Genomic DNA, 15472 nt, shown 5'->3' with positions numbered 1-15472 from the left:
GCATCACATTGTCATAAGTTTCAGGGCCCTGAAAACATACTGTAGGAAAATTGGACTTTCTGAAGTCATACTGACTTAAATTTACGGCTTCATACTATACTATACTATATTTTTACTTTATTCATATATAATTACGACTTCAATCTTGTTAATGTACGACTTTAATCTCAAAGTTTTGGATTTGTTTTTCTTTAATGTGGCACTAATACTCCGTCATACAGAAATACATGAGTGTCTCCCCATGAGTCAAACCCAAATAAAAATGTTTTCAACTCAACAGTCAGGGAGTGTTTGCCACTTGTAGTTGTCTAAATGAGAGCTTCTGTTGGGATTTTCAGTAACTGGTATCGCTGTAAATCAGAAAAACAGAGCAGATTTTTATTTTCTCATGTTAATGCAATATTTCTCCGTAGAGACTGTAGAGAAATATTTGATATGGAGACACTTTTTCTGTACATCAAATGATTGTAATTATTAAACCGTAAAGTGCAGGTTTTTTTTAAACAAAAGCTTGATTTTGTGCAAGTTAACACATCTGTTTCATTCAATGTGTTTAAATAGAAAAGAGCCTAATTCCGAATTCAAACCCAAGCTATCCCATAATACTCGCTCTCCCATTAAATGTCTGCTATTGTGTTTTCCAGGGAGCCTCCAGGCAAAAACTTTGGAGGTAGTTTGAGCCAATCAAGCATAGTGTTTTCTGAATAAAACTCAAAGTCAGAAAACCTTAAAACTAAAATTCAAGAAACTCAAAATAATTCTCTGCACCTGAGTGGATCGATGACAAACTGAACATGAGTTTGCTAAAGTTATACATACACCACGTAGGTGCAGGTCCAAACAAAAACAGCAGAGGGAAGAGGATTTGTTAAAAAAAAAAAAAAAAAGCATGCTTTAAAAAGAAAAAGTTTTTCCTTTGCAGCGTGGACTCTAGTGGACACGATGTAACTTCTTCAGATTTATGAATGAAAAATAAAATGTGGTTCTGACTGGGGTCAAATTTAAATTAAGTTTAGTAAATTTCATTTACTAAACCTGGATCTATTCTTGGAGTTACCTTTGGACCTATTTTCCGTCTGTGTTTTTCTTTATTTTGTTTACTCTTCTGTAACTTTAAAGTGCACAGCCACTAATAGGTTTGTAGGAACCAAACACTGTAAGGACTAGTGAGGAGGACTTTACAGAGGCTTAAAGGTTTCTCAAACAGAGGAGAAAATGACAGAAAAATAGAGAAAAAGGAGAAATGTTCTCCAAACAATAAATGACAGGGATTTAATTTAATATTACAAACTGGATCGTGCAGAAAAATTTTTGTGTCCCCGGAAATGAAAGTAATCACAACATTTAGGTATTTGGCAACAGGGAAAGTGCAGCAGTGATGACCAAAGGTCTGTCACGACCGTCCATCAGCGGGGTGATCACACACAGTGCTATCACAGCCTCTTATTGTGACACAATTGATATACTTTCCATTGGATGTCCACAACCTGCAGGCTCACAAACGGGCATTTGAGTGTAGAGCATGCTGCCCTGTGTAATCGATGGCACGCACATCTGTATTATAGCACCATCAAAAAATGGAGATGTGTTTGTTATTAGAAAAAGGTACTACAGCATCGATGCACAAATTGTTTTCAGCGCGTACTACGAGATCATGGGCATTATTGGGAAATGGCCAGGGTGAACACATGATGCAAGGATACTGTCTGAGAGCTGATTTAGGATGATGATGAAGAGGATGACGGAGATGATGATGACATTCACCCACCACATGGGAGCGACATGGCACAGAATGGGCTAATTACCAGGTGGACGCCATGATGAATGTTTGTGAATATCGACCCTGTTTTTCACTAGTGCAATCCTGTTCCTCTACGATAGAGCGAGAGTCGTACAGAGACTTTCTGAAAAGTCAAGTAACACGTTCAGTATGTTCTGCCTTGCATAATTGAAGTGCTAGGTTTTTTTTAAAGTACGTAACAAATCATGGAGAAGATCAAGGCTAACAGTACTAATTTCAACTGAAATTTGACAGCAGGAATGGGAAACATCCTCTTACAGTATTTTCAGCTTGTGGTGCAATTCAGGAAAACAAAAACACTTTTGCCAAGGTGAGGGAAGAACCTGTATTATGTTAAATTTAAATAAAGTAATTACATTTTCAATATTTAACCAATGGTTTCTGTTTTTGTCTACGTTGCTGTTAGCGCTTTGACAAAACCCATTAAATAGTCATCATGCAATATTGAATTGCAACAGTTTTTAGGTAAACCATTCGGTTTGCAAAATAATGCATATACCTTTCATCATGTTGCTTAACAAACTTAATTAAAATTGTAAGTTTCGTCCAAAGCACATTTAGCTTATAAATACTTTTTTTTAATGTTTTATTTAAAGAGGTTTTACTGTGGTAATGTAGGCTATCAAATGCATGAAATACAATGCAGACATTGTGATGCTGATGAGGATAATTAACTTCTTCTCATTATTATTAGTTGTGGTATTAGTTATAGTAGCAGTAGTCGTTTTTTTTCCGACTATATTTATTAAGTAGTTGTTGCAGCAGGAGGGTGGTGGACAGGGGCCAGGCCAGCCCAACACCCGCTGGATACTAACCCTTTCCACGCCTTCCTCATCCCATCAAAGCAGTCTCCTCTCTCCTTCAGTACAGACACACACCGCCAGCTGACACGGTAAGACGTCACTTAGGCTTTTTTATAAATTGCTGTCGAAAAATTGGTACTCCAGCCGCCTATATTTTATTTTAAACTTGTGTCTTTGGATCCCTGGAGTGTGCGCGTCTCCCCCTAAAGCGCGCGTCTCCTTATTAGAGCTGCGCGCGACTTTTATTTCTCTGGAAGCTATTTGTTTAGACTATGTATTATTTTTTTTTTTAATAGGAAAACGGGTTCACAAGATAAATGCGTGCATTGTCACTTGCCACTTGCGTCGTTATATTTACTAACGGCCTTGATGTCTCCATATGTTTGAGGGTTCAAATAAGACGCTATAAAGTGAAACACTTGCCGCGGGGCTCTCTCTCTCTCCCTCAGCTCTCTCTTACACACACCCTCTAGTCTGAAGATTGATCCGTATTTCTTAGGAAACTGGACCTTTTGATCCACTCTTTTCCTAGCTTAAGGCGGAGGCTAAATGCAGATGAAGTCTTGTTTGTTTTCTACCAGACGCATGCCCATTGTGAAAATATTAAATCCATGTCCAAACATTTGTTAGATTTTTTGTTACATCTTGCAATAGCTAGTCTGTCATGAAGTGACAACTGCATACTGGAGTTATTCAAAAGTTACTGAGTCTATTTATGCAGTGTTTAAAAAAGGGATATGCCAACTGCAACACAAGGGGAAAAAAAAAAACCTATTTAATTGCCCTGCTAGCCATGATACTTGAGCCCAATTTAAAGCTCCTGTGAGAAGCTTTAAGCTGTTTTTTTAATGACTAAAATTAATAATAATATATCTTTATGATCTGCATAAGCAAACTAAGAACATTAAATACAAGGTTGATAAATATATAAATTGTAATGCCTGGTATGCCTCTGCTGTGGAAGGTGTCAGATTAACAGCATACTGCAGAAACAACCTTTGTTTACATTTTCCATTGCAAAGATTTACATCGAGTGATACATTTGATTGTTAAAAGAAAGCTAGATGAGATTTTATTTGGGTCTAAAAAGACAACTTGCACAAAGATATAACAGGTTCAACTTTGTCCACAAGGTGTACCAAAATCCTACCGGGAGTTTTAAAGGAGCTCTATGTAAGATATCTACTGAATTAAATCATTAAATGACTTTACTACATCATCAGACATTAAGGAAGCATGCTCTGTTGAAGTGCTGGTTACTCTTGACAACAATGCAACAGCAAGTCTAAGCTCTGTGTTTGTTTTAGATCAGAGAAGGTAGGCGGTTTTGAGACCTTCTATACGGCCTTTTTGGACACCACTCATTTTGTCAAATATGAGACCAGTTATCCCAGCAAACCAACAAGTTTGCAATGGAAGCAGGCAAGCAAACTAGTCCATAAATAACTGATTCTACCCAAATAAAAAAAACATTGGCATTTTTCTGATAAGCTCCACGACCAAAAACGTGGTAAAACTAGGATAAATATTGGAGATGCTTTTGAAAAATGGAGAGAGGTTAGAACACAGTAAGTTTTCAAGACCGTTGCAGAGCTGGTTAAAAACTGAGGCTTCTGTGTCCGCATGCGTACAATTGACTCTGGGTGTGAGGGGGCGGGAGGAGACAGTTCTCTCCAATGTTTTGCAGTACTTGTCAGAGTTACATATTGCTCCTTTAATGAACCCTAAACTAAATTAATTTGAAAGATGTCCGCAATCACAGAATTAAAGAATATAAAGAGAAAAAAAAGTGAAATACAGTAGAACAAAAGTGGTGAAGTTTGGGCTATGCTTGATTTGCCACAAAAATTAAGAGTGTAAGTAAACAAATTAATTATTTAAATCTAATCATCTACAACTGAATGTATAAATATTTTGGATATATTGTTTGTGTTTGTGTTCTTCTCTTCTCAGGAATTTCCATGGCGACAGCCTCTCTGTGTATACACTTCACCCTTCTTCTTCTACTCTTGCCTCATTTCCCAACGGCAACACTCGTCCCTCAGGATGACCTTGTAATCAATACAAAGCATGGGAAAGTTCAAGGGAAGTCGCTGTCAGTGCTTGGTGGTGAGGTTAGAGCATTTCTTGGAATTCCTTATGGAAAACCACCTCTGGGTGAACTGAGATTCAGACCTCCTGAGCCTGTGGGAAGATGGGATGGGCTAAAGGATTCTACCAATTTACCAAAATCCTGTTACCAGGTTCCTGATACAGCGTATAAAGGTAAGATTCATGTTAGTGAGAAAGGCTCCTGCACATCGTCTCGTTTTATGCTGACATATGTATTTGATTGTGCCACGTTTCGTCCAAACTGACCTTCATCAGGTTTAATGCAATATATCTGATGAAGGTCGGTTTACTCTCATCTCCTGTCACACTCCCAGGTGTGAAGAGATTTTTTCAACAAGATTCAGGTTTACACAGTTTGGGCTGATAAAGTACTTGCAGCTGATGATTTTAGTCCAAATGAGGTACAGACATATCACTGGAATATCTCATAGATCTCTAGGTTTGAATTACGCAATTTTATCCAAATGGAGATAATAAATCATCAAAACTGATGCAACATGGCACCAAGCTATCTGTCTGTTACAGCCCGCAACGCAAACAAGCGCCAGCGACAAAATCAGCTTGGTTCTATTGTTTCCTATTGGTGTGTCCTAACAGCCGGCAAGCGATGCAGCGTGAAGCGTCGCACCGTTTTTTAAGCGTGCCTGTACTCACTCTCTCTCTCTTGCACACGCATGTGTTGTCTATATGTAGGAAACACTGTAATATCAAAATCCATGATTGAGCTCTGACTTGTGTCAACACCAGAGAAACACTTTATTTAGGCTCACCGTAAGTCGTTTAATGACGATCCTCCGAGAGTTGTGATTTGAGTCATCAGCTCGTCAATACAAAGCAAAACACATCCATTTGTCCGCCTTCAATTCAAAAGTACAAAATGTCATACTGTTTGCAAGTGAAACTGAAATTCGGTGTTCGTGCCTTTTAGAATTGCTCTCAAACCTAACATTTCACACTTCCCTTGATGGAATTCAGCAGTGTCTGTCTGTTCTCTTAGTTTTTAAACTGCTCATCCCCCCCATTGTGCAATGCAAACTTTCCCAACACGTAAAGAAGCCTAATGACATCACTATGACATCATCAAGAGTTACTTTGTAAGACCTAAGCAATGTAGCCTGACGGCCACAGAACACATTACAAAACTAATTTTACTGGTGCAAAAATACTAAATATACCCAGGAAACTTGGTTTTATGTGAAAACTCAATGAATTGTCCCTTTAAGATGACATTTTTGCAAACTTATTTCTGACCAAGATGCAGTTTAATCTGATGTAATGTTGCCTTGTCACACTTGGATGACCAGAGTGTAACAAGGCACCAGAGTATCCCATATAAGTACATGTTTGAATAAGAGTTGTCTTTTAAGGTCAATGTGCTAACTTCAGGTAGGGGTTTCAGTGGGGATAAGCAGTTATATAACAACATGTCACACATACACAACCACTCAGAGTTTGTGAATGATTGGATGATTCATACTGTGTTGTAGGAATCATGTTTTTGGAGCCCCTTGTATCTGTTGAGAAAACAAATATTCCTGCTTGTGCACACATAACTACACAAACACAAATAAAATTTGAAACAGGCTAAGTCCCCCAACCCAAGAAGTGGAATGGGGTGGGGTCACGCATACATAGCTATTCATAGACACAGCCACCTGTCAAGGGTTGTGGAGCCAGCTGAAAACCTGTGCCAAGCAAGTGTATCAAGGAAAACATATTCTAAATATAGACATGACTATAAAAGTACATGTTACGTTCCCCAAGATGGCTAGGGGATGAGGGGAGTAACAATAAATTAAAACCCAGGGAAAAGAAATAGGAACTAAATATAAGCACAGTTTAAAATGATTTATTAACAAACGAAATCAAAATGTGCAACACAAAACAAGCTTCTTCTAAAAAACAAAAGAGAAGCCAATTCAAAACTAACACTCAAGATATGAACAACAAGGCCTTAATCGGAACACAAAGCTTCCACAGAAGGAGCACACTAAAGTTTTCGTCAAAGACACACCCAGTCCAACAACCCACTGGCAACTGGCAGCCTCCTCTCTCCTGCTCTTTATAGTTTGCCCCCGATTAGTAATTAGCCACAGGTGATGCTGAGCACTCTGAGGCTGAGGAGCAACACCTGGGGAGCACACACACACAAAACTACGGCACGTAACAGTACATTGAAGTAGAGGTTAGGCTGCTGTTTGTGCTTTGGAATGATGAATGGACTTAAGCTTGTAATGCACTAGTCTTCTGACTAATCAAAGGATGACCATCAGAAGTACCTAATCTCACTCCAGCATCAGGAGGAATTGTTGTCCTGCCAAGGACAGCAGACATGTTGCTGCAGGAGTTGGGGCTCAAACCCCCAACCTTGCGGTTGAGAGACCAACAACTTTACTGACTGAGCCACAGTGGTCATGTGTTATTTTGTCATAACGAAGTTAAAATTAAAGAATTGAAACAACAATGATAGGCGTTCATTTTAATTGCTAGACTGTACTCCCAATCAAGCTCTGTTGACCTGTATTATATGATCTTTCTTTTCAGGATTCAGAGGTTCAGAGATGTGGAACCCAAACACTGAGCTGAGTGAGGACTGTCTGTATTTAAACGTGTGGGCTCCACGGTTAAACAAAACCCAGAATAATAACTCGGGACCAGCTCCCGTCCTCGTCTGGATCTATGGAGGCGGGTTCAATGGAGGAACATCCTCTCTGGACATATATGATGGCCGCTTTCTTAGCAAATCTGAAGGTGTGGTCGTGGTATCAATGAATTACAGGTAAGGATTAAAATAGCCCTTTGTTATAGAATATTTTGGCATAAAGCTTAAAACTGGATTTGGAAACTGAAAGATATGGGAATCTTATTTGAGCAGGTTTTCTCCTATCTAACCGTTATGACATTGGATGCCTGCCTATATTGAATGTTTTATGAAGACAAATAATGGTATCTTGGTGCTCAAAGTAGAAAAAAGGAATCTGTCAACAGGAAGTCCTTATCATTACTGGCACTACCTGTTTCTTTGCAGACGGCTTACTACCATATCATCGGAAGTAACTGAAGGTCTTATTTATAATTTCCTCATTCCTTGTCTATGACAGACTTGGAGCTTGGGGTTTCCTGTCTCTCCCTGACAACAAGAACATCCGAGGAAATGCGGGCTTGCTGGACCAGCGATTGGCCCTCCAGTGGGTAGTCGATAACATCGCTGCATTTGGAGGTGATCCGTCAAAGGTAAGGTGATTGGGCCTCCTAACCTCAAGTCACATGATACTATTTGTTTACATTGTCAAATCCAAAAATACACACAGATATTAGATTGTACTGTTCATTCCAGGTGACTCTGTTTGGAGAGAGCGCTGGGTCAGCGTCAGTGGGCTTTCAGCTGCTCTCACCAGGCAGCCAAGGTCTATTTCAGCGGGCTGTGATGCAGAGTGGCTCTCCTAATGCACCCTGGGCCACAATCAGCCAGGATGAGGCCTGGCAACGGTAGGGTGTATTAATTCAGTCAGTAATAACATTTATTTAGGTACTGGTTTACCTCTGAATCCCTCATCCATTTGTATGATATGCAATGAAATCCAGAGTTATAGAGAAGACGACTAAAAACAGAAGCAACCTGCCAGCTGTAGCTAACACTAGCCTGAAGTACATTTACATCAGGATGCTAACTTGCATTATTAATGCAGCTTGGTCTGACAGTCCTTATCTTCTCTATCCATCTTACTGTCCTCATTATCAGCTGATTAGCATGACATTGTTTTATTTCACTGAATATAATTGATCATTATAATAAGTCCAAGTGCAACAATAATTAAATTGCCCAACAAGCAGCAAAGGTCAACAATCATCAACACGTTCGTCACCAGAATGTCATTACTCAGATAAGATCGACCAGATTGATGTCTCCATTTGTATTTAATACAGTTTTTATTCCATAAAAGATTTCATCACATATTTCTTGGGGGAGTAAGAGTTTAGCAGAAGCTCTCAGTGATTGCCTTGCTTCTCCTCTATGTGTCATGATACAGGTCTTTGAAGCTAGCTGCCTTGCTTGGGTGTCCCACATCTAATGGAGCTCAACTGGAAGCGTGTCTGCAGAAGGTTGATGCTTGGAAATTGACATCAAAGACATTTGATGTTTTCACTAAGCCATTACTTGTAGGTTTTCCCTTTGTCCCTGTTGTGGATGGGGACTTTCTACCGGATACAGTTGAAGTACGTATGTTTCTGTATGTGGGAGAAGACTCAGACCGGTCATTATTTGTTAAATGTCTTTGTTGCACATAATATTACAAATACTTATTGTATTTTTTAAATTGTACATTGTGGTAAATGTCAATAGCAAAAGCATTTACTTAGATTTCGCATCACTTTCATTTCCATTTGCCACAAGCTTTTGACACTGAGATACAGACGACAGTTGAATTTAAATCAAAAGTTATCTTGCTACAATTCTACAATGGAGTTAGCAGACACTTTTGTCCTAAGCTACATACACATCAGAGGGTGAGTTGTACACATGCATGGATCTAGAGAGAAGAAAATAATGATGGTTAGTGGTAATGAACAGCTTTAAGTCTAATCTCCTATTCATTTATTTTTATTTTATAAGTGGGGCTGATGCATACTTTGACTGACCAACTGTATCCTGGTTTTCCTCTCCAGGCGTTGCTGAGTTCGGGGAACCTCCGTAAGCAGGAGTTGTTGTTTGGCCTAAACAAGGATGAGGGGACCTACTTCCTTATGTATGGTGTGCCTGGTTTTAGCCTCACAGGCGAGAGTCTTATTACCAGAAAGGATTTCCTGAATGCAGTTGGCCTTGCGATGTCAGATTCAAGTGCTGTTGCAAGAGAAGCTGCAATTTTCGAGTACACAGATTGGAGTGATGAGAATAACAGAATTAAAAATCGGGACTTGCTGGGTAGTCTGGTTGGAGACCAAATGTTCTGTTCTCACCTGGAGTTCGCTGAAAGGTAAAGAACAATTCTTAGTTTTAACAATGTGGTATTCATGAAAGTTGAACTATTGTTTAAAGGTGATGGTAAGAATTCCACAAATGGACTGAGAAGCAAGGTTTTGAAAGAGACAAAGGGAAAGTTGCTTAAAGTCCCTGTGAATTAAATAATACATTGTCCAGAATTTAATCCAATGCTTCTGTGTTAAAATCTTGATTTATGTATTTCAGTTAAGCATTATCTGAGTTTTTTTTTTTTTTCATCAATATAACCGTATTCTTTCTTCCTGTTAAATGTTTCAAATGTCTGAGGACTCAGGGGCGTTTACTTATTTTTTTGACAAATTATAAAGCTTTATAGAAGCTAATGATCCAATCCTAAAGTCCCACCCAAGCGGAAACCTCCAGTGCTGTAAAATAAAAGTTGATGTGAAGTGCAAAATCCTGCAGTTTGTTGAGTATCCACTTGAGGCTGGCTGCAGAACTTAAATACACACTAATTGAAAAATGCTAATTTTTATAGCAGAAATCAATGTTTACAGCCTGGTACAAATAACAAAATTGGTCTAATTAGCTCATGTCGATCAGCACATACTGTAAAGGGGTTGAATTTTCAATTGTTCTGATTTTATGAAGGATAAGCTTTATTCACAGTAAGGTGCATAGCTCACCTGATTGACAGATGGGTGCGATGTATCGGTTTCTTAAGAGGCTTAAAAACATGCATCATGTCGAGCTCTCAACCTGTTGTTAGATCGAGTTAAGGTTAGGTTGAGACAACATTTCCAGCATGATGACAGCCATTAATGGGACTCCGAAGCCCCCTGCAGTAACAGATGAGTGACTTCACTCTATGGTCTTTTCTTCTATCTTGTGATTGTTTCTATAATAATAATACATTTTACTTACAAGCACTTTTAAAAAAAACTCCAAGACACTGTACATTTGTTAAAAAAAAAAAAGTTAGATACTCTCCAAGTTTCATGTCATGGGACTTTAAGATCGCAATACTCGATCACAAGGTTATTAAATACATTTTCATTATGTTTATCAAAAATACTTAAATATTGTATTTTATTCCCCAGGTACTCAAAGCGTGGCGGGAAGAGTTTCCTTTATTCATTTGACCACCTTTCATCTGTCAATCCCTGGCCAGAATGGATGGGTGTTATGCACGGCTATGAGATAGAATTTGTCTTTGGCATGCCTTTGAATGTGTCCCTGGGATACACAAAGAACGAGGTGAACATGACCAAGAAGTTCATGAAACACTGGGCCAACTTTGCAAGGACAGGGTGAGCATAATCAGATCGACAATCAGTCCCTCCAGCAGAGAGAGGACCCCTCGTGAAACTGATGAGATGCCTTGATTGGGTTTTCTTTTTGTCAGGAATCCCGGCATTGATGGAGCTGTGTGGCCCATGTTCAGCCCTGAACAGCAACAATATGTCACTCTGAACTACAACCACCCGGAACAAAAGAGGATGATGAGGGCTAAAGAGTGTCACCTTTGGAACAAACTGATGCCAAGTATACAGAAAGTCTCAGGTTAGAAACAAATACATCTATCTATCCATCTATCCATCTATCTATCTATCTATCTATCTATCACTTATGTAGTACATTCATAATAGTAAGCCTATCTTAAGTAGGAGGCATTGCGTCACACTCTGTTAGAGAGGTGTTTTGCTGTGTTTAGCCTGTAGAGGAAATGTGTATCCCGGCTTGCTCCCCCTCAGCTCTGTCATTCCTGTAGGTCTGAGTGGGAGGAGTGGACGCTAAGTCATCACTTCACTGAGCACTGATCACACACAGGATGATGAATAATACTCATAACCCTCCCCACATAAGCTTTTATTCACACTCGGGTACATCGGTACACTTCACATTTGCACATTTACACAAGGTAATAACAAGTAAATGATGGAGCTGTCTCATTTTTGTTTGTTTTGTATCACTCTTTTCCTCAATTAATTGAATTGAATTTATTTTACTGGTAAAGGGATCGTGTTCAATACTAAATCAAATTGTTGCCATTTGATACGTTGTACCAGAGTTAGCTTAAACCTAATTTACATCTGCAGTCCCTTGGCAGGTCATGAATGACATCTTCACTGTCATTTATAATGCCAGTGCTGGGCACACTTCCATTGATCCGTGAAACATTAATTATATGCACTCATTTATTTGTGCCTTTATTGTAGAGATAGGACAGTGGATAGAGTATGAAACAAACGAGTGAGAGAGTGGGGAACGACACTCAGGAGCCACTGGTCAGACTCGAACCCCGGTCATCAACTCCTAGAAGCCCAGCCTCTGTACATGGGGCATGTGTACCAACCACCACACCACCAGGACCCAGTCATTTAAATTATTATAATTTGAAAAAGATAATCATTACTTAAATTTGGCTTCCATTTACACCCAAACCCTGCGATTATACGATCATTACGATACACTTTATTGTCCCCTTGGGGAATTTTTTCTTGGACTCGAAGTGCTGCCAAACATTCCTCTGCTTCCACTCAATCAATAAATAAAAAGAATAGAAAAACCACATCCACACCATAACGGAAACATAGACAACCTGGGCAAGAGCGTAGCGCCTCCTTTATTTTAGAGAGCTCAGTGAATAACAAGCCAAAATGCCTGTTAACCAAACTAACTGGGTCAACTACTATGATGCTTTTCATATGTTCAACATTGTTAAACATATTCAAAGTTAACAAAGAAACATTTTTGATTAACTGAGCCGTCCTCTGATTGTAGTTGAAAGAATAATGTAACTACATATCTCATCCTGTTATTACTATTTAAATGGGGTAGCTATATTAATACATGTTGTTTGACACATTTACATAATATAACAAACTCCTGTTGAAAACAACTATATAACAGTCTCATTGTCTCCTCTTTTTCAACAGATGATCTGCTGTCCTGTGTCACAGCAAATGGGATTGTGCTCTGCTGTAACAACATTTTCCTCATTATTCTACTGGCTATGACTTTAATCTGTCTTTAGACTGAAGATACCTGCCTGGACTCATACGCTGCCATAGACATTACAACAGTTTACATCACAAAGCAGTAGACAGAAAGAATGTTCAATAACCCTTTATTTTTGTTTGCTGATAGTTGTAAGTTGTTTATAGTCCGTTTTGAGTTTGAGGTATAGTTGAAGAAACGCTTAACATGGTATTTACTTTGTACTTATGCCCTTTGCTAATGGACCATTGGCAGAAAAAAAACTCATGTTTGATGCAACTATTCCTCCAATAACCAGTAACCAGATGCTTTGCTTTGATTGCAGTAATATTTGAGCTCTTCAGGAACATGATTTAATCATGATAAATGTTTATGGTGTTTGTGATACAAGAAGTGCTTTAAGTTTTTCATCTGCATGCGTTGCTACTGCAAGTGCTACTTTTTTTTTTCATAATTGTTATTTTTTTCAATTTGAAAGTATTACAATGACGTATACAGGAAATGCTGTTAGGTGCACTTGTCTGGTATGAATCAGGAGTTGGTTCTTCAACACAATGCAATCGACTCAGGGAAAAAAAAGAGATATAACAAGTGACTGACATCATGCAGAAAATGAGGCTGATGCAGAAATGATGTCTGTGTTTTATGTTTTTTGTAAATTGATTCATCTCAAAGACAATCAAGAGAGTTTTGGATTCGTATCGGTGTATTATCTGCAGTATTAAAAAATAAAGACCATGGAAAGATCAATAAACAAGGATATCTATTCAATAGTAGATTCTACATATCAATGAAGTTAATTTGTTATATATACACAAATGTGCCTCCACAACCACATGATGGAAACCCCAACCTTTCTTTTGTTTTCAACAGGTTTGCATTTGCTTCATCATATGATATGATATGCATTTTGCATATCATCCATTTTATTGTATTGCACCGCGGGACAGAGACAAACGCAATTTTGATTCCACTGTATGTCTGGCATATTTTGAAATTGACAATAAAGTTGACTTTGACTTTGATATCAGGGAAGGAATGAAGTTATTTTTGTATTTCCTGCACTCGTTATAATATTGATAGTATTTTCAATTAGACTCCTCCCGCAGGAAAAACACATATCTTTATTTTCATTTTCAATGCGAGAGCCCATGACATGTGGTGTTATGACCTGATGTGTTTGACAACTTCTGTACATCCTTACAGTTTCTCTGTTTATTTGACTCAATTCTTGAATAAAAGTTCAAATCATCAAAACATTATTTACAACTTTTCACCATCATTTATTACTTGTGATATTGGTTAATGGTTCCGGATAGACGTATACAATTGCAACAGTTCTTAATGTTTATGTCATTGGGATCAAAATAAATTAAATCTGATATGTAGTCATCTGCGTCTGCTAAACTGACATATTCATAATTGCAAAAAGCCACAGGATGTCCATCGACCCCTTCACTTTAACTTCACATTGTTACTGTAGCAAACTATATTTTGTTTCTCTAATCATTTTATCTAGTGATGATATAATACTTGTTGTCTCTATGCACTGCTGTGTATATTTTCTTTATTTCCAGCTAACTTTACTGTGTTGTCTCACTTTGCAGGAAAAATTCAAAATGGTTGTCCTTAGTTGCTCTTACAGAGGTGATATGTAAAATCATACCGTCTCAACTGGATCTGAAATGTTACTGTAAATGTCAAACGTTTCCATCTGTTGTGACATGGTGCTATATGAAGGTGTTATACAATGTATTGACTATAATAGTTTTCTTTACAAATTGAAATGTGAAACATTGGATGCTTGAAACCAGCATCTGGGTTTTAGATTTAGAAAATAAAAACTGTCTGATGCAGTTAGTATTCACCAGTAAAAACATTTTGTATGTGAATTTGGAAATGTGGATATGTTGAACACGTTCCATCATTCTAACAAAATATCCAAACATTTTGATGACCTTGGTTCTGCAAAATGTCAAGGTAATGTGCCATTTCTGTGACCGTGAGTCAACTATTGTTATAAACACCTCATGAATTAAAGGCTTGTTTGAGCTGTACCCTTCTGACTGGTTAACTGTAATATTTTGTTGCACATTTGAGCTGTTTTTGGGAATGCGTCATTTGAGTAGACTATTTAAAAATGTTTCAATAAGCGTGCCAAAGCTATGGAGAAAAAACTGTAAGTGTGTTCGCACCAGGCAGACCTTCCTTAAACACATGCTATATGGCAACAGGAACCTTTGCTTATCATGTGTGATTTTCAGTTACAATGGGAAACAGTGTCAGGCCTGATATCTAATCTTGTCATCTGAAGTGTGGACAGTTTAGCACAATGGTGTTTGTTTCTTGTTCTGTCATTGAAGACAGTAATGTGATAATTAACAGTGTCACTGACAAAAAAAAAAGCTGAGGTGTTGGAGAGACATGAAATGCTTTGGTTTGAATGACCTTGAATCCTGTTTTAATAATTTAGTAAAAAAACTGAGTGCGTGCGTGTTAGTGGAAGGGGCTTATTCAGCAAAGGTGGTCTGTAGAGACAGGACCACACGCATTGGCAGTGACATCACCGCACTCACCTTGTTGAAGTTTGGTATTTCCAAAGACATTCACATTGTCTTTAGTGTGCCGCATCCATTATGGATGAAGACAAAGACAGTGAGCTGAAGACAAGAGTCAGTGTGTGTGACTAACAGGAAGAAAGTCAGAGAGACAAAAAGACAACAAAGAACAGGTTTACTAAAGAGACCTTTGTATACAATTACAAGTATTTAAAGGTACAGTTCAGGAGTAGTTTAAGCCTGAGCTAACCAGCTT

The 15472-nt window shown here is 38.3% G+C and overlaps 1 protein-coding gene across 1 annotated transcript; it reads left to right on the top strand.

Annotated features, from left to right (window-relative positions):
* Window positions 1-2582: 2582 nt before the first annotated feature.
* On the top strand, window positions 2583-13683 carry LOC109991063 (acetylcholinesterase). Its single transcript, XM_020643365.3, has 10 exons — window positions 2583-2693; window positions 4558-4869; window positions 7261-7495; window positions 7818-7950; window positions 8054-8205; window positions 8748-8934; window positions 9385-9692; window positions 10759-10968; window positions 11064-11221; window positions 12598-13683. Exons 2-10 carry the CDS (start codon window positions 4566-4568, stop codon window positions 12693-12695), a joined length of 1785 nt encoding a protein of 594 aa, XP_020499021.2. The 5' UTR covers window positions 2583-2693; window positions 4558-4565; the 3' UTR covers window positions 12696-13683.
* Window positions 13684-15472: the final 1789 nt, after the last annotated feature.

The sequence above is a fragment of the Labrus bergylta genome, chromosome 11 (assembly GCF_963930695.1).
Source record: "Labrus bergylta chromosome 11, fLabBer1.1, whole genome shotgun sequence".
NCBI classification, from domain to species: Eukaryota; Metazoa; Chordata; class Actinopteri; order Labriformes; family Labridae; genus Labrus; species Labrus bergylta.
Note: the sequence above shows the minus strand (reverse complement) of the source record. Positions and strands in the feature narration are given on the sequence as shown.

Bases quoted from the DNA above. Each gene is read 5' to 3' on its own strand.
- LOC109991063 (XM_020643365.3), top strand. From the start codon at position 4,566: ATGGCGACAGCCTCTCTGTGTATACACTTCACCCTTCTTCTTCTACTC. The intron at 10,969-11,063 runs GTGAGCATAATC...TCTTTTTGTCAG, and splicing joins GCCAACTTTGCAAGGACAGG to GAATCCCGGCATTGATGGAG. The intron at 11,222-12,597 runs GTTAGAAACAAA...CTTTTTCAACAG, and splicing joins AAGTATACAGAAAGTCTCAG to ATGATCTGCTGTCCTGTGTC.